General features: G+C 39.5%; 1 protein-coding gene across 1 annotated transcript in view; it reads right to left on the reverse strand.

Moving 5' to 3' along the window:
• THADA (THADA armadillo repeat containing) overlaps window positions 1–17,167 on the reverse strand; it is a 172,489-nt gene that overhangs the window by 96,175 nt on the left and 59,147 nt on the right. Inside the window, exons 26-27 of the mRNA XM_056853380.1 lie at window positions 6,172–6,261; window positions 5,467–5,598 (exon numbers count right to left, since the gene is read on the reverse strand). Of these exons, the coding sequence (XP_056709358.1) occupies window positions 5,467–5,598; window positions 6,172–6,261 (222 nt within the window). The remainder of the gene's footprint in view (window positions 1–5,466; window positions 5,599–6,171; window positions 6,262–17,167) is intronic.

The raw sequence follows: 17,167 nt of genomic DNA on the forward strand, positions 1-17,167 counted from the left end.
AAAGTAAAAACAGTAGAACTTAACAGTTTGTTAAAGTATCTATCTGCAAAGGCAGTAATCTGTGGCCTCTAACCACATGGTTAAACCCATATGAGGATGGGAGGGGCCTAAAGTTATTAACAGGGTTAAAATTAGGGTCTCCCCACAGAAACTGCATAGCAAATTGTTTCTGACATTTACCCCAACTCCAAAACTAGATTGCTGTGTAGAACATATCATTATGCTCAAAAAAGTTCAGAAGTTAAATCACTGGGATTTACATGTCCTTAGATCTCATTAAAATGCATTGTTCATTAAGTTCACGTTGAATCATCACAGCTCTGTAATTTACTCATTGTATGTATACTTCTTGCTAACTGCAAGAGGGAACTGTGGATATACTACAAAGACATTTTGAAGCAAGCATGCCACCTCCATATATAAGCCAGGCATTTGAAGAAATCTTAAAAATGATTGTGCTACAATATTAAAAGGTACAGGTCCCCTGTGCAAGCACCGGGTCATTCCTGAAACATGGGGTGACGTCACATCCCGACATTTCCTAGGAAGACTTTGTTTACAGGGTGGTTTGTCAGTGCCTTCCCCAGTCATCTTCCCTTTACCCCCAGCAAGCTGGGTACTCATTTTACCGACCTCAGAAGGATGGAAGGCTGAGTCAACCTTGAGCCGGCTACCTGAAACCAACTTCCGTTGGGATCAAACTCAGGTCATGAGCACAGCTTGGACTGCAGTACTGCAGCTTACCACTCTGCGCCACGGGGCTCTCTGCACCACAATATTAATGACTTAGAAATTCATACGAGCAGTTGGTTTTAACTTTTCCAAAGGCCCCAAGAGGGACATTTAAAAAATAAAGTTTAAATATACACTTTAAAAAGTATAACCTACAAAACTAGAATTACAGGCCATTCGATATAAATTGCTTATCAACAAGAACATCTGTCCAATGTGCCTTGGAATGCCACTGCCTCTCTAGAAGCACAATGAAATCATGCTCAAGAAGCCAATACATCTTACTGCTTCTTAGCTAGAATGAGGCTGCTCCCTTTACCCAGGAGCGGCTGTGCTTAATGGTGCACACCCACAGGATTCTCCAGTGCCAAATATGTAATTGGAACTGAAAAGGTAAGGCACTGTTTCATAACTTTAGTAAGCATGGTAATTTTATTTCCCTGTTAATAGAACTAACACATTCAGGAAAAACAATAGGAGGAAAGAAGTAAAGAATTGGTAGAGCAGAATTGGTAGAGCAGAGGAAGAACAGTTCACTGATTTTCAAATGGAGACCAACAAAAGAGCTCTGTAAAAATTCAGCAAACTAAACACAGAACATATGCTAAATATAGAACATACATATATGTCTGTTGGAATCAAATATATCACAGAAGTAGTGTTAAGTATTTTTCAGTGTCATCCTAAGCATAATTATACCCTTTTAAGTCCACTGACTTCAATGTACTTACAATGATGTCACACTGCTCAAGATGGCATTGTTAACATTAGGAAAGTATTATTTGCTTTACTTATCAGAAACTTCTTTCAGCAGGAACTGATTCTAATTTTGGAGCACAAATACAGCCTCGCTCAAGGGCTAGTATTTGAACATCTTTCAGGGTAAGATATGGCTTTGCCTTGGCCAACAGATAGCCAATTAAAACACACCACCAGAACCAAAAGACATTATTACTCATATTTGTGTTTCTAGCAATATTGGCAGAGTCACTAATTTCAAGATTAAAAAAAACAATGTTTCAGGCATGACATCATGTTATTTGAAACTGTTTGTTAAATATTGTACCAGTCACACCTAAAGGGCTATTTATACGTGAATAGATTTGTATGACTTTCAAGAATAACCTCTTAACACTCTTTAACAGCTGGAGCTTTTTTACAAAGTCAGAGGAAAGTCATTTCCTTCTAAATGCCCAAGTTACAATAGTTATAGAAATTAAAGCATCAAAAGCCTGAAAACAATTAGCAGTTCTTGCAGTTTTATCCTGAGTAGTGTCCTAAACCCAAATTTGCTAACTTGGTTGCCAACTAAGTTATATTTAGCTAAATAACCTGGACATAAATTCCAAGAAAGGGCTGAAGGGCACATGAAACAGTAACCTTACTAACTCTAAGCAGTGTTTCTTTACAGTGCCTTTATCAGAAACCTCATGGGAATCCTACGGGAACCCTTCGATTCCATGAAGGAACAAAGGCAGGATATGCAATATATAAATAAATATGAGTAATTTAATGGAGTTAAAACAACAAGGAGTCCTGCGGCATCCTAAAGACTAACAAATTTATTATAGAATAAGGTTACATGAGCCAAAGTCACCTTTGTCAGATGTAGGGAATGTTGTGGGGGGGGGGGGGAGTATAATAAAGGCCCACTATCAAAGGGTATTACATTGTAACACATTAGGTTACAACACAGAACACAGATGATAACAAGATTAAGTCAAATGAGCGAACAGAGAGAATGGGTGTGGACTATGACCAGCTATTGGTGGATCAGAAAAATAGGATAAAACAGAACAAATGGATAACACATTATCTTGTAAGAAAGGACTATTGTTTTCTGTTGCCAGTACTAATTACTTGTAGAATATTACTAGTGCCCTAAGCACCCTCACACCATGTTGGATTCAGATCTAACAGATAAAATCTGCATATGAGTTCCAACACAGCAGTTTCAGAATGGCTCCTTCCCCTGAAATGCTTCCTCTGAAGAAGTCTGTTTGTTTGTTTTGTTGTTTAAGTTTGTTAATGAATTTTCAGGGGGCTTGAAATGTTCAGGGGGCATTGCCTTCTGGTTCCATTTGTAATGTCTGATTTATGCCCATCTACTCTCTCGTGTAGACACTGACAATTTGGCCAACAGAAATGACAGAAGCCTACAGATCACACATATCATATGTTATGTTAGTGGGTGTGCAGATGAACAAGAACCCCCATGGGGCCTGTGACAATGTCACTTGAATAGAAATGGAAGTGGATGACAGCATGATTTGTCATAGGAACTATTCTCTGTGTTTGTAGCACTGTTATTCCTGGGGGGTAGCTGCTTCAGATTGGGAGCTGTCTGAAAGCAAGGATTAGCTGACCCCCTCTCCAGTTCTATGAGAGAACACCTTCACCTTTCAGAACAGGGGGTACATTTTGTACGATCCACTAGAGATGCTTTAGCTGTGAAATGTAGGAACAACTAATGGCATATTGTTATTTTACTCTGCTAGGCCTGTCCAGAAAAATAACTCCTGGGTACCTGTCTATCCTTGCCAAGTCTGTCTTTTTTTTACTTTCTCAGGTGGGTACTGTAATTTTAGGCATGCTTGGTATAAATCCAGCAAGTACCTATTCCTGGCCCAAAAGACTGCGGCAGATGTACCTGTAACTCTGGGTTTAGTTACAGACAATAGTGCCTACAGTATGTTCCAGATGGCAGCTACAAGCATGTAGATAAAAGTGTATTGATCAGGTTTTCAGCATAAAAGTGGTGTTAACCCATCTATCAAACAGTTGCATAGTTTTGTCTAGAAAGTGGACTTGCTGCATGAAGTGGTCCATGCTCAGATTGATGATAAGGTAGAAGTTGGTAAAGTCCTGGTAGAATTTCTCAAGAGCTTCCCTTCCCATGGATTCTGATAATGAAAATGTCAATGAATCTACAATGTGGCACAACGCTGAGAAACATCTATTCTATATTTTCCATAAATAAATTGGCGTACTGTGGAACCATATACCCATATGGGTATATGGCTCCACAGTATGCCAATTTATTTATGGTAATGCCATTGACTTGAAGATACAGGGTGTCTACAAATCTTAAACAGTTATGAGGACAAGTCACAAATCTCATAGAACCGCTGTGCCATGGCATTATCAGAACTGACATTCCTAATTGCTTATATACGTGAAATTGCAGGATATATTTTGTTTACTTAGTTACTTATGTTATAGTTCAGCTTCTCATACATTAAATGGTGGCCCAATTTTCCCCCCTAGGCAAATTACCAATGGGCTGTAACTTCCTCCAGAAATCTACGTTTTCTCACAAATAATTAGGAGTGGTTGTAGCACAGGGCCTCAGGACTGAGTTCACATAGCCAAAAACTCCTGCAGTGAATGGGCCAAGTGAAACTGTTCTTAGATACCACATAGAACTCTTCTGGTCAAGGTCTGTGAAGATCAGTTCCTACACTCCTATAGGAAGTTCTTCAACAGGATGAGAATTTACTTATAGTATTCCTTAGTGGGATCCAAAGACAGTGTCCTGGAAAAGGTTTTGTAGCACATGAGCCTGAGGCTCCTTCCCACAATGCTAAAAGATGGTACGGCTTTACATCTGAACAATCTGATTTCATTGTTTTCCAATTGGAAGACTAGGCGAAACTACGCTTTTAATAGCAAAGTGGATGGCTGATAAGAGGCTGCTCATTTAACAGGGAGAAACAAGTGTGCTTTCCACATAGGAGATTGATATTTGTTCTTGTAAGAGTTTAATCTGACTCGCATTGTGTAATTTATTTAAGCACAGTGAAGCCAACTTCAACTCAACTCCCACTTAATTGGAAAATTCCACTTCAGTTGAACTGAAAGAATTTGAAGCCTAATTAGAATGTTTCTAATCCAGTAAACTATTATTAAGAGACCTACAAAGCTGAACACACACTAGTTACTTGAAAGCAACAATGAATACTAACCTCATCTCCTCAAATTGCAGACTATTTTTGCACACATTTACCATAGTTTTAACAGGCCAAGAACAACTAAAAGTCAGCAATTTCTCGCTGGTATATAATGGAAATGCTCTGTCTCTACACTAAATCAAGGGTCAGAGTACATTACATGAATAAGGTTGTCAACCTCCACGTGAACCTGGAGATCTCCCAGTATTACAACTGATCTCCAGACTACAGAGATCAGCTCACCTGGAAAAAATGGCTGCTTTGGAGGATGGACTATATAGCATTGTACTCTGCTGAGGTCCCTCCCCACACCTGCCCTCCCTAGGTCCCCCCCTCAAAATCACCAGGTATTTTCCAGTCCAGAGGTGGCAACTATATACATGAAATAATGAATAAAATTAAATAAACTGAACGTTTTGGCTCAATCCAGTACCGTATGTGAGGTTCCCACTATCCTTTATCAAAGGGAAATATGCCACATATGTATTTGTCACTGTGTACACTAATCCATTTCCTTTCTTATACAAAAAATTGAGAAAGATTTATACATATAACCAGATTGAAACCTTGCAATGAAAATAATAATTTTGCACTTTTCTCTAAAAAATTATGCAAAGCAATATAAAATTATGTTTCATTCAGTCTTACCAGGGAACCTCAATTGCATCAAGGCAAATATATAATTTTATGATTTAATCAAACATGCTTCTCAGTTGTGCTAAAACTGTCATGGCAATGACAGTTTGCATAAAGAAATATTTGTGAAGTGAAACATCCAACTTACTTCAAAATAAATGGGACGAAGGGTGCCATGCTGAGGGCAGAGTAAGTTCCATCCATTGGTGAAGGATACAGTTTACCCAAGATCAAAAGCAAAAGGAACAAACTCGGATGGAGCTTTAATTTACCACTTTCACTGCATAAGCAAAATAATTGAGAGGTGTGTTAGAAGTACTATAAAAATATCTGCCTCAACTTACAACTAAACTACTCAACTACATAACAAAGAACACTACACACTAGAAAATGTTTGTAAACATCTTTTTCATGTATTAAAATAATTTTACTATTTTTAAAAAAGAATGTTACAAGTCAGGCAAGCACTGCATGATTCTACTTAAAAAGTCATTTTTTCTTTATACATAAAAGTGACTCACTATCAGCATTTCATAATTTTCATGATTTGGTATGAAAAGGGACACAGAGGAGAAGAAGAAGAACTGACCTGCTATATTCCATATCTCTATTGACAATTAATACGGACCATAATATTGTGTGTGTTTGTCATCAAGTCACAGTTGACTTATGGCAACCCCATAGGGTTTTCAAGGCAAGAGATGTTCAGATATGGTTTGCCATTGCCTGCCTCCGCATGGGCTGAGAGAGTTCTGAGAACTGTGACTGGCTGCTTTAAAATCACAGGCAACCACTGTCCACTATTCCATCCTCTACACCAAATAGTCAAAGAGTACCAACATATTTTGCTTACCTCTCCATTGCGCTAGCTATCACTTCCAACTGATTCAGCAAGAATGGATAAAGGTTTGGAAATCGAGTGAAGAACTCTCTCCCTGTCATTCTATAGAAGAGAAAAAAAACACTCCAGTGTAAAACAGCTGGCAAGTCTCAAAACTGCACAAGGCCTTATGCATGTTTAAACAACACAGATAATTTTATGCTTCTCTGCAGCCCTCTTCTGATGGTTTCCATTGACAGTCAGTGATACTGCTGGAGAGGAGGGACATTCCAGGGCCAGGGAGTGAAAATCCATCTACATCCTGGAAAATCCAACTACCTCCTGGTATATGATGAAGGAAGCTATGACTCTCAAAATATTATACCCTCAAAATCTTGTTGGTCTCTAAGGTTCTACTGGATTTGAATCTGTTTTACTGGACCATCTTGGACAGAGCTCCCAAAATACCATCAACACCACACCTTAGATTGAGCCTTAGTACTCAGGCTTATATCGAATTATTATAAATCATCATTCTAAGCGAGAACAAGGAATATGAATAAAATAAAGGCCACGATGCTATAAATTTTCTTAAAATGAGACTTAAGATGTTTTGAAAGGAGTGCTTCATACATAAAGCTTCTCCTACACCGATATAACTTCTGTGAGGGAAAACAAATGTTCATGGCATTCAGCAGCAAATGCCTGTTTCCATGCAATGGAAGTCTGTTCTTACCCCCGCCCCCGCAAAAGATCCTTTTTTGTTTCCCAACCATGTGATTTTCATGGGCCAACCCCCCACCCCACTTGCAGTCTATAGTGATGTATTCTCGGAAGTTTCGATATCTCACCTGATGGTTGTATGAATTGGTTCCAATATTTTAAGCCAAAACTGAGTTTATACTTAAGAAATCAACCTTGCTTCATAAATAAGGTGAGAATACAAAACAGCTGTTATACCGAGAAGTACAAGGAATCCTTGTACAAATGCTACTCCCTATAGTGCTGTTTCATTACTCCAGTCTTTGTTCAAAGTGGGGAAGGTAGGCCAGTTCTGTTAAGATCCCATGCTAGACAGTCCTGGGAAGACTCTCTGGGTGACCTTGCACGTCAAGGCTTCTTCCTGGGAGAGTGCAGCAACCCTCTACGTTGGCCTCCCAGCTTCTATTCAGGCCTTGTTCCTCAGCCATGTAGATCTTTAACAGACTTCTGAAGCAGGTTATCCTACCTACAGCAGTGCCACACCACTTCTTGGGCACCTCCAACCTGTATCAGAAGGCCAGCATGGCTGAAGAATAAGGCAGCTATCCCAGAAAAAAGTCCCTACAACAAAGCAAGCCTTCTCAGTCAGCTCTGATTCTCCTGTTCCTCAACCACAGTGGTCATTTAGAAACTCTGAAGTGGGTGGGAGGTGGCCAGGAAGTGACATTTCACTGCCACAAGTGAGTTGGCCACTTCCCACCCATATCTGAGGCTCAAAAAGACCACTGTGAATGAGGAATAAGAGTAGCGGGACCAATGAAGTGTTGTAATAGTCAAGATCTAAATTTAGTCATTATGGGGTTAATGTATTTGTTTAGCAACATCATAGACCTGCCCTCAAAGTGTAATCTGGCTTTTAGCCAATCCTATGTATTATTTGGTGTGTTTGAGAAACTGATTTGCCAATCTGAATTACGTCATTGTTTGAGTTGGTTAACAAGCTCAATTGGTTTCCTATAGAGATTTTAGTAAAATGGCTAATTTGTAAATCAGTCGTATAGCCACTTGCCGGCCATGCCTAATTGCTTGTTGGTATGTAACCTAATGTTTTAGTAAGCCGACTATGTAGAGCTTAGGAGTTTATTATTTTATCAAGAATTTCCCGTTTTACCTTTCCCCTATAGACTAGATAAAGTTTGTTACTTTGATTAATAACTACAGTCTCAGCGTTATTATTTTCAACATGAAGAAGGTAGCCACAGGTCTCCTAGACACACGCTTTGATGCAGAAGGCAACCCAGATACATCCCAGGTGACTCCAGTATAGAAGCCTAACCCTCATGTCACTCATACCTAAGAAATGGAGATGCTGTGAATATACCTCCATTAGTACACAGCTGTAATTAATTCCTACAGAGCCATTTCACATGGTGCCCTATTTTCCCATAACATCTCCTGCATCATAGGAAGGATTTCTGTACTACAGAAATTATCTTTTACATCCAGTTTAAAGCTTACAATCAGCCAGGGAATGGCAGATGTTTATGACCAGATTTAATCAAACAAGACAATCCCGCTTATAGCATCTTTAAAACAAAAATGAGTTAAATTTACTGCATCATAAACTTGAACTTTTCTCAAAAATATAAAATAAGTCCTATTTCATACCATTATTTTAAAAGAACAGTGTTTTAAATTGTATCAGCGATGTTTTAATATGTCAGGAAAAAACAAAAATACAATGGTAAGGAAATAAAGTTTATAGTATAATGATCTATAAATAAAATACACCTGGGCGAGAGAGAGTTATCTGCACCAATATAACCCTCACATGAAAATATACTACATATCTAGGATTGAGGCACGGAACTCCAACATCTTTTTTATAGCTCCTTTTATGAAAGTCAATGAAATAAGTTTTAATGAAAGGGTAAATCACCACATGGCAAATAGCAGCAAAGATTGTTCCAGTGCTTAGCTAACACAACATGTCTTAACCACAAACTACTGTGTAAACATTGCAAAACAGATCAAAACAAATCTTCAAAATGAAGAGAAATACAGGAAGCTTTCTGTAAGTGCACAGAAATCTGGAAATCTTGGACTATTCAGCACCACAGTGCATCGGCACAGTCTCTCTTCACTGCAGCTGTTACATTAGTTACCCAAATACACATATAACTATCAGCTTTCCTCCCCACACAATCCCATTTGTTGAACAGTATAAGTGAAATTGACTCAATAAAGAAATTGATTCAATAAAGGAAGCCACGACCTTCCATTTGAAAGACCTGAACAAGACCTTCAGAACAAGCTAATGAAGAAGTGAGCTGTGACTCACAAAAGCTTATACCCTGCCAGAAATTTTGTTAGTCTTTAAGGTGCTACTGGACTCTTGCTCTTTTCTACTGAACAAGGCTGTTAGCGATAGGACATTTTGGAGGTCATTAATTCATATGCTCACCATAAGTTGGAAATGGCTTGATGGCACTTCACACACACATATGAAACTAACTAGGACTGTAAAACTTAGCAGCAGTATTCCACCACTAAAGTATTCTTGAACATTCCTTAACCTTATCATTAACCTCCTGTGACGGATAAGGGGTGAATCTGCAGCAAGAGCTGACAGACCAAGAGTGGGCAGAGCCAGAGAGCTGACACTCTGAGCTCTGAGAGACAGAAAGCATTCGAACCCAGCCTGGATAGGAGGCTGTGAAAGTAGTCGAAGCTTGGGACCAGCCTGAGAGGAGGCTGTGATAGATTGGAAGCTTAGGAACCAGCCTGAGAGGAGGCTGTGAAAGGAGTCCTAAGATTGGAACCAGCCAGAGAAGACTGTGATAGATTCAGAGCTTGGTAGCAAAACTGAGCAAGAGACTGTACTCTGTGAACCTGAGGGTTCTGTTAAAGCCAAAGCTATTGAAACACACAACCTGTGGTAGTGACAGGAGTGAGAATTGGGTTAGAGAAGACCTGTTCTCAGGTCACAAGGGGAATTAGTCTCTGAGGTAGAGCTATTCCGGTAGAAGGGAGGTGTGGAAGATTACAGCCACTGAGGTGGGGTAGTCAGAGAGAGCTAGGCTGGGGACAGTCTGAGAGTCTGAATGTGAATAACAGTTCTGGGGGGACAGGACTAAGCTTGAAGCTGAAGCCGAGTAACAGTTCTGAGGGATAGAACTAAGCTTGAAACTAAGAACGAAAGGAACTTGAGTGAAGAAAACATCTAAGCTATTTCTCTGAAGTAATCTTGCGTTTATAAATCTGACTTTGAGTTTTCCCTCCAAATTCTGCCTTTTCCTTGAAAACCAATCTCTGTGAATTCTGTTCAATAAACTTCCCTGTTTTGTCTGTTTAAGTTAAAAAGCCTTGTGTCATATTTCTCTCGAGGTAAATACTGGTGTGGGATTGGAGGAGAAGGAAAATAATCTCCTCACAAATATACTCAGGCCAACGCTTTTCCCTCAGCATATACAGTCGGGGGGGGGGCGTCATACCTCCCATCTCTAAAAAACAGAGTTGACTATGCTTCTAATAATTAAAAAAACTGACTATTTTAATACTTGAAACTGCAAAGAGCCAGCTGTAAAGAAAATAAATAGACACATAATTTTTACGTTGTACATTTTAATGAGAGGACTACTATTTTTAATCAAGCTTATTAAAATTGGTTCTTGTAGGTTATCCGGGCTGTGCGACCGTGGTCTTGGTATTTTCTTTCCTGACGTTTCGCCAGCAGCTGTGGCAGGCATCTTCAGAGGAGTAACACTGTCTCTGAAGATGCCTGCCACAGCTGCTGGCGAAACGTCAGGAAAGAAAATACCAAGACCACGGTCACACAGCCTGGATAACCTACAAGAACCAATGAACTCTGACCGTGAAAGCCTTCGACAATACTTATTATAATTTTCTATCCTTCTATCACAATTGATCATGAATGTCATCTCTCAAAATGGTCCCTGTCGCTGAAAGTTCGTCCACAATAAAGTGATTAGCCTACAGTCCAACGTGACTCCTTTTTATTTATATATTGGCTGTATTAACTGTCCTTACAAACCACAGTCTGTCGTTATGAGAACAAGTCCTTTATGTCCTCAGGTTTGTGGGCTTTCTCCCTCCTTTGCCTCACATGCAGCTTAAGAACTGGATTTTCCGCTTCCCAAAGTTCAGTCATTGTTTGTGGGCAAGAAACAAGACACGGGTAGTGCAGACATGGTTTCAAAATCAATTTTGTTGTGACTCAGAAAGTCTTCAACTTTCTAAGACATCCATGAGGAGAGGAGGGAGTACCTCAGCCCAAGGATTTGTAAACCTCATTCTCAACAATGAACCACAGTTTGTTTCTCATAGCTAGCCATAGATTTTAAACAGGTGACATAACCTGTCACATCTCTTAAATCACTGCAATAAGCCAGCTCTCGAGTAAGGGAGAAAGCAAACAAAGCTCTTTTTTCATATCAAACAGGTATCAGGATACAAGAACATACATCTGGGAGGAAAGCAGGAGTTATGGTAAAGTCTGAGTAAGCACGAGTAGCAGACAGTCTGGCTAAAAGAGAAACTGTGCACAAATTTTAAAAACGTATTGACCTACAGTTCCACAGCTAAAACAAAGAGCATGCAAAGTATCATATTAACATTTTTGTGTATATCTCACACTACCAATTTCTGCCCATGCTAGTTCCTGATATTCTTGTTCCAAATTTAGAGATCTACATAATCTACCAAACTTAGAATTCAGTGTCCTCGATTTAGAATTGTTTATTTAGTGTACTGTTATCCTGGTCCTCCTCCAAGGAGCTCAGGGTGGTGCACATGGATCTTTCCTTCTTTATTATATCCTCCCAACCACCCCGTGAATAAGATTAGGCTGAGGAAAAATTGGCTGGCCATGGGGTCACCGAGGTTTCATGACAAGTGGGGACAACTAGGCCACATTTATAGTTAGTTCAACAGAAGACCTGAAATTTTAACACCAATAATATTTTCCTCAGACAACATCACTTTATACACTGCAATTGGTTTCAGGCATTACATAACAGCAGTGAACATTTTCCTCTGCACTTGCAGCTTGCCCAGAGAAGATATATCTCAGCAATTCACAAAGTACCTTTCCCATACCACTATGTAACCACAGCCACATGCCATGCACCTGACATTAGACAGAACAGCTTCCAAACTAATCAGGCAGTGGCTACATATCTCACTGCAGCTTCCAACAGCTTTAAATCTCACTCTCTCAAATGAGGGAGAAATATAATACAGAAAATACTAGATAGAAGTTCATCCATTAAGAAAAGAAAACCCATTATAATTCCATAGGTCTGAACCCGAAGTACTCTTCCACTAAAATGGATCTTCTCACCTGTGAAGACTGGCCCTGCCTTGGTGTGGTAACCACCAAGCGTAAGCCTGGATAGGTTCAAGTTACTCCCCAGTAACTCACACAAAATGAAGCAAGGAAACTTTATTGAAGAAATTCAAGAACAGTTATTAAAAGCAAAGCATATAGTTCAGTGGAATCATAATGCACACAAAATAACAAAGGACTAACTGACTGTTCTACTTACTTAATCCTAACAGCAGCAATACTGGTTCTTACAGCTGAAGCATGATGTTCCAGAGCTTACACAGAGTATCTTCAGGCAACAAGGGTTGCGGGTACAGGAAAGGGATAAAAAGAAAAGGAATGTTCTCTCTCTATAATATAAGCATTGCTGGCCGTAACCTCCTGACCTTGCCAGCCAATCACAGGGCTGTGTCCATGGAAATTTCTGGAGTGAGGAAGTTCACCCTCCCATACAAAAGTATATTATATATGAAAAAATACAACCATGGTTGTTCTAACTGTACATAAATACCACACAAACTTAAAATGAACATAAATATAGAAATCCTGTGGCCGTAGTGTACAGTTTGAACTGGCTACATGAGTACATGCCTTCATCTCAAGCGTTTCTTCCCTGCGCTATCAATGTGTCCTGGAGCGGCATTTCTTTGTCACACTTATAACCGAGCTATTCTCCAAAGAGATCAGGAAGCAACCTTGTGTGAGAGATGAGGCTGAGAGCAGGTGACCAGCATAACATCCCCCAGTAAACGTTATGGCTGAGGAGATATATAAATCCAGGCCTCCCCAGTCTCACTGGGAAAAGATACTTCAAGTAGCATTTTAAATACTGAAGTACTGAAGTAATCCAGAATTATCACAAATAATTTAGAAAGCCAATTAGTTTTTAGATACAAAAGTTGTCAGATACAGAGATGACAAACTGACAGAACAAACAGTTACTGACAATATTCAGATACAGATTTTGGCACTGCAACTTTATTTAATTAAACCTTAGAAAGCTTTTCCATTTTGAATATGTCATAAGATTTATAGTAGCTCCAAAACTGTTTACAAAAACTGTTTAAAATAGTCTTACTGCTTTATCTCATATTTTGTCTGTGATTCTATGTATGTTCCCTTCTAGTGCAGCTGTACTTCATGTTTTCTGCATATGCACACCACCATTTCAACAACTTAATATTTCGAACCATGTTACTGAAATCTAAACATCAGTGTTGGGCACTATAATTAAGAACGTATTATTTCAGCAAGAACAAAAATAATCTTTAAAAAGTATTTAAAATTCATGCACAGTACTGTGAATCTTTCCAAACATTCTGAGATGGCATACACAAATATTAATTCAGGCATACAATTCCTATTCAAGGATGTCACATTTATATCATATTTCCCCCCAGGTAAATTAATACAAATTGAGACTTGTTAAGCACATAGAAAACGTATCACATGCTATGAAGGTGTCAACATACATTTTGACAGGGGTGAGCGAGTGTATCTGAGTTTTCAAAAAGCTCTTGATAAAGTTCCTCACCAAAGCCTCCTAAAGAAATTCAACAGTCATGGGATACAAGGAAGCATTAACTGATGATTGTTTGTTCTCTTTTCCACTGTTTACTGAAGGACTGAAATACATAGACAGTGAGAAGAAGTAAACAGTGAACCACATAAGGATCTGTACTGTGACTGGTATTTTAAGCTGATTTGTTAGGGCCTGGTCCAGAAAGTTCACCCTTCACTCATTTGTGACCACTTCAGATTGGGGGAGGAAGGAGATTCGCAGTAGCTAGCAATAATAAAGTTCTATATGGGACAGAGTTTGGAAAGGAAGATTTCGAGCAGCAGCAGCAAGGAACTTAACAGTGCATTCCTGAAAGGAATGCCAGCACCGGGCTTAGGAGGCAAACTAGCGGCGTTGCCTCCTAAAGTGGTTTCAGCACTGCCAAAAACCCATGCAACCCTCATAGGGTTGCACAGGAGATACGCCAGCTTTTTGGCGTATCTTAACAAAAATTAAAAGGAGCGTTCCCAAGCTGAAAGTGCTTGGGAGGCCGACTTACGCCAGCTCCGCCCTGCGGCCGGCGCCGTTACGCCCCAGGAACACCTCCCGGGGCGCCGGAATGCCTCCCGGCTTGCCGGTGCGGCCTGTGCCAGTGGCCGGAGGCAGGCGGCGGTCAGGGAGCAGCGCCCGGCCCTGCACACCGGCGCTGGGGCCACTCACGCAGGCGTGCGCCTTCCGTGCGCCAGCAGTGTGGGCTCCTGTGCCGGCCGTAGTCGGCCTCCTAAGGGCTATGGGCCCATTTTTCAGGAATGGGCTGTAAGAGTGCTTGCAAATTGATGTTGCGGAGGGAAGCTGAGAACATCTTTGCCAGCTGAATGAGATTTGGCCGGAGCATCTGTTGCTCCTCTGTTACAGGTGTGGCCAGATATGGAACTCTTTGACATGAGATGAAAGGCAAGAGCCAAAGGGCTTTTGGAATTTAGTAGTTAATTCATGGAGCTTAGCAAGCCATACTAGTCAATTAAAACAGTACGAGCCCAGGAGCATCATAATGTTTATTTTTGTTTAAATTGTATTTTTTGCATTTATTTTGTGAAAAGAAAAAAGTGTGATATGAATGCTTAATTTCATAAAAATAAATATTTGCTACAAAATTAAATCCTTTACCTCTGCATAACAAGGTAGAGGACAGGCTAGGGAGAGGGTTCAGGTGAAGAGTAGTCTGTCATGCCATTCTCTTCCTTGTTTCATCCTCATATAAGCTGCACATGGACTCCAGGAATCTCTTCCACATTAACAAGAGCAGATAAAATCTATTGGATTGGGAGAGAATGAAGGTGCCATGATTTCCTACACGATCCGGCCTAGAGAAGACCAATGCCTTGTGCAGTGACAGAAGAAGGGATGTGAGAGCTCACACCCTCTAATACTTTTCACATACCCACAGATCTCACCTTTCAATTTTTATAGGAACATCTATCAATTACATTGAATGGATTAAAGCTTGATTTTAAGCCAGTGTCTATGTCATTGCCAAAGAACAGGACCAAGCTTCTGCTATGTCTTAGCCACTCAATTAGACACAATGGCTGCCGGGAATTAAGGACACTAGTAATGCTGACATGTCCTAAACTTCTACGTGGTATGAATAAAAGACAATTTTGTGCCTGTATTTCAATCCTGCCTTTGCATTTCACCACTTCATTTTTCCATTCATGCAATACACAATTACTTGCATTTAAATATCTTCAAACATAAATTGAGCCTCTTCATTAAACTGTTTCTCCGTTACACAATCGTGGCACCCTATAAGGATCACATATTGTAACTTTCTTAATTGAAATAACAAGACATGGGGAAAATGCAGGCAAAAGTATTATCAAAGCCTGTCAGAAGCAAGTGATGTATCACAAACTACATACTGGCCTTAAGTATGTATAGAACTTCATAAAAGTGGAATCCCATCTATGCAACCACAACCTGGAGTTCTGCTGACCCTTATGTCCCTTCTAAGGACCTCAGGCAACCAGTTGGACAGTGAGGAAGCAGAGCCTTATGGGTTTCACTGGGGATGAGAGAGGCACCTCATCCTGAAACCTGAGTAATTACTATCTCAGCTGTTATCTGCTTCATTGGTGCCTTATGTAAAACACCCTCTTTTGTTAGGTTCTTGATGCAAACATTTGTATTCCATACTGTTAAAGGATAAGTAGATACAGGCTGAGTATCCCTCATCTGCACAGCTTGGGACCAGAATTGGTCTGTATTTTGGATCTGTACAGATTTTGAATGTAATTCATTATTTAAAAGTCCCAAATAACTTACATATACAAATATTTGTCACATAGTAGTCTAAATTTCACAGTTTGCTTGATTTTTAATGGATTAACTAACAGAAAGTTAAAATTAATCTCATACCAAAAAAAATCTTAGGAGAAAAAGCTTGTTCTTTTCGATACAACCAAATTCATTGTGGTATTTCAACATTATTTGCAAAATTCTTCTTAAAACATGTATTTAGGAATGAACACATAAGAACTAGTTTAATATAAACCCACTCACCTACCCATTAATGTAATCTCTAAAAGTTATCTTCACTGGTTACTGGAATCCAGTTCCAGTGCAAAATGAGTGCCTGTATGCAAATGAGCATTCAAGTGTTATTTGATTATAACGTTCGGTGTGTCTTCAGAGCAGCCATTAAATAATAAACTACGGTTATAGTCACAGCCTTCTCTTTACCAGAGAGCAGATGGATTAAATGATGGTCATGAGAACATACAGGAAAGTGTGAAATCAATGCAGTAATAAGAGAAGATCTTATAGAAGAACATAAATCACAACTGAATAAAAAATGGGTGTCTCTGTCTTGCCTTTCCACACGGGCAGACTCTGGTTTCTCTTCAGATTGTATACATTTTACTGGAATAATCTACACTTTCAGGATTCAAATGGCCAAACACCCCATCATGCACACAGCATTTCTTGCTTGCACACCCAAAACCACTCCCGAAAGGTCAGAAGACCCCAGAATTTGAAACAATTGCTAGGGGATGCACTTGGAAGAGAAAAATCAGCATACTTTCTTAGTCCCAAAATAATATAGCTCCTGTCACATATTTTAAAAATAAAGAGTGTCAATTTGGGATTATTTTGATGAAACAATACAACCAGTCTATTTTTAGAATGAATACTGGGAGTTCTTAATTTTTTTTTAATCAACAGGCGACATTTTCATTATTTTGTTTACTTTCCAACACAGTAACTGATGTAAACATGGTATATTACCCAATCTGAATGTTCCATTTAGTCAATTCTAAAGGAAAGTAAATTTTACCTTGTCCATTTTCTTGTGCCAGCAATACTAATGTTGATATTGCTTTAATCTTTCAGACTGGGAGTTGCATTTTTCCTGGCAAAACATTCATTACCTGTTAAGGATGCACCAAATTGTGGATCCAGGGAGTTAAGAAAGCACA

The sequence above is a fragment of the Euleptes europaea genome, chromosome 7 (genome assembly GCF_029931775.1).
Source record: "Euleptes europaea isolate rEulEur1 chromosome 7, rEulEur1.hap1, whole genome shotgun sequence".
Lineage (NCBI taxonomy): Eukaryota > Metazoa > Chordata > Lepidosauria > Squamata > Sphaerodactylidae > Euleptes > Euleptes europaea.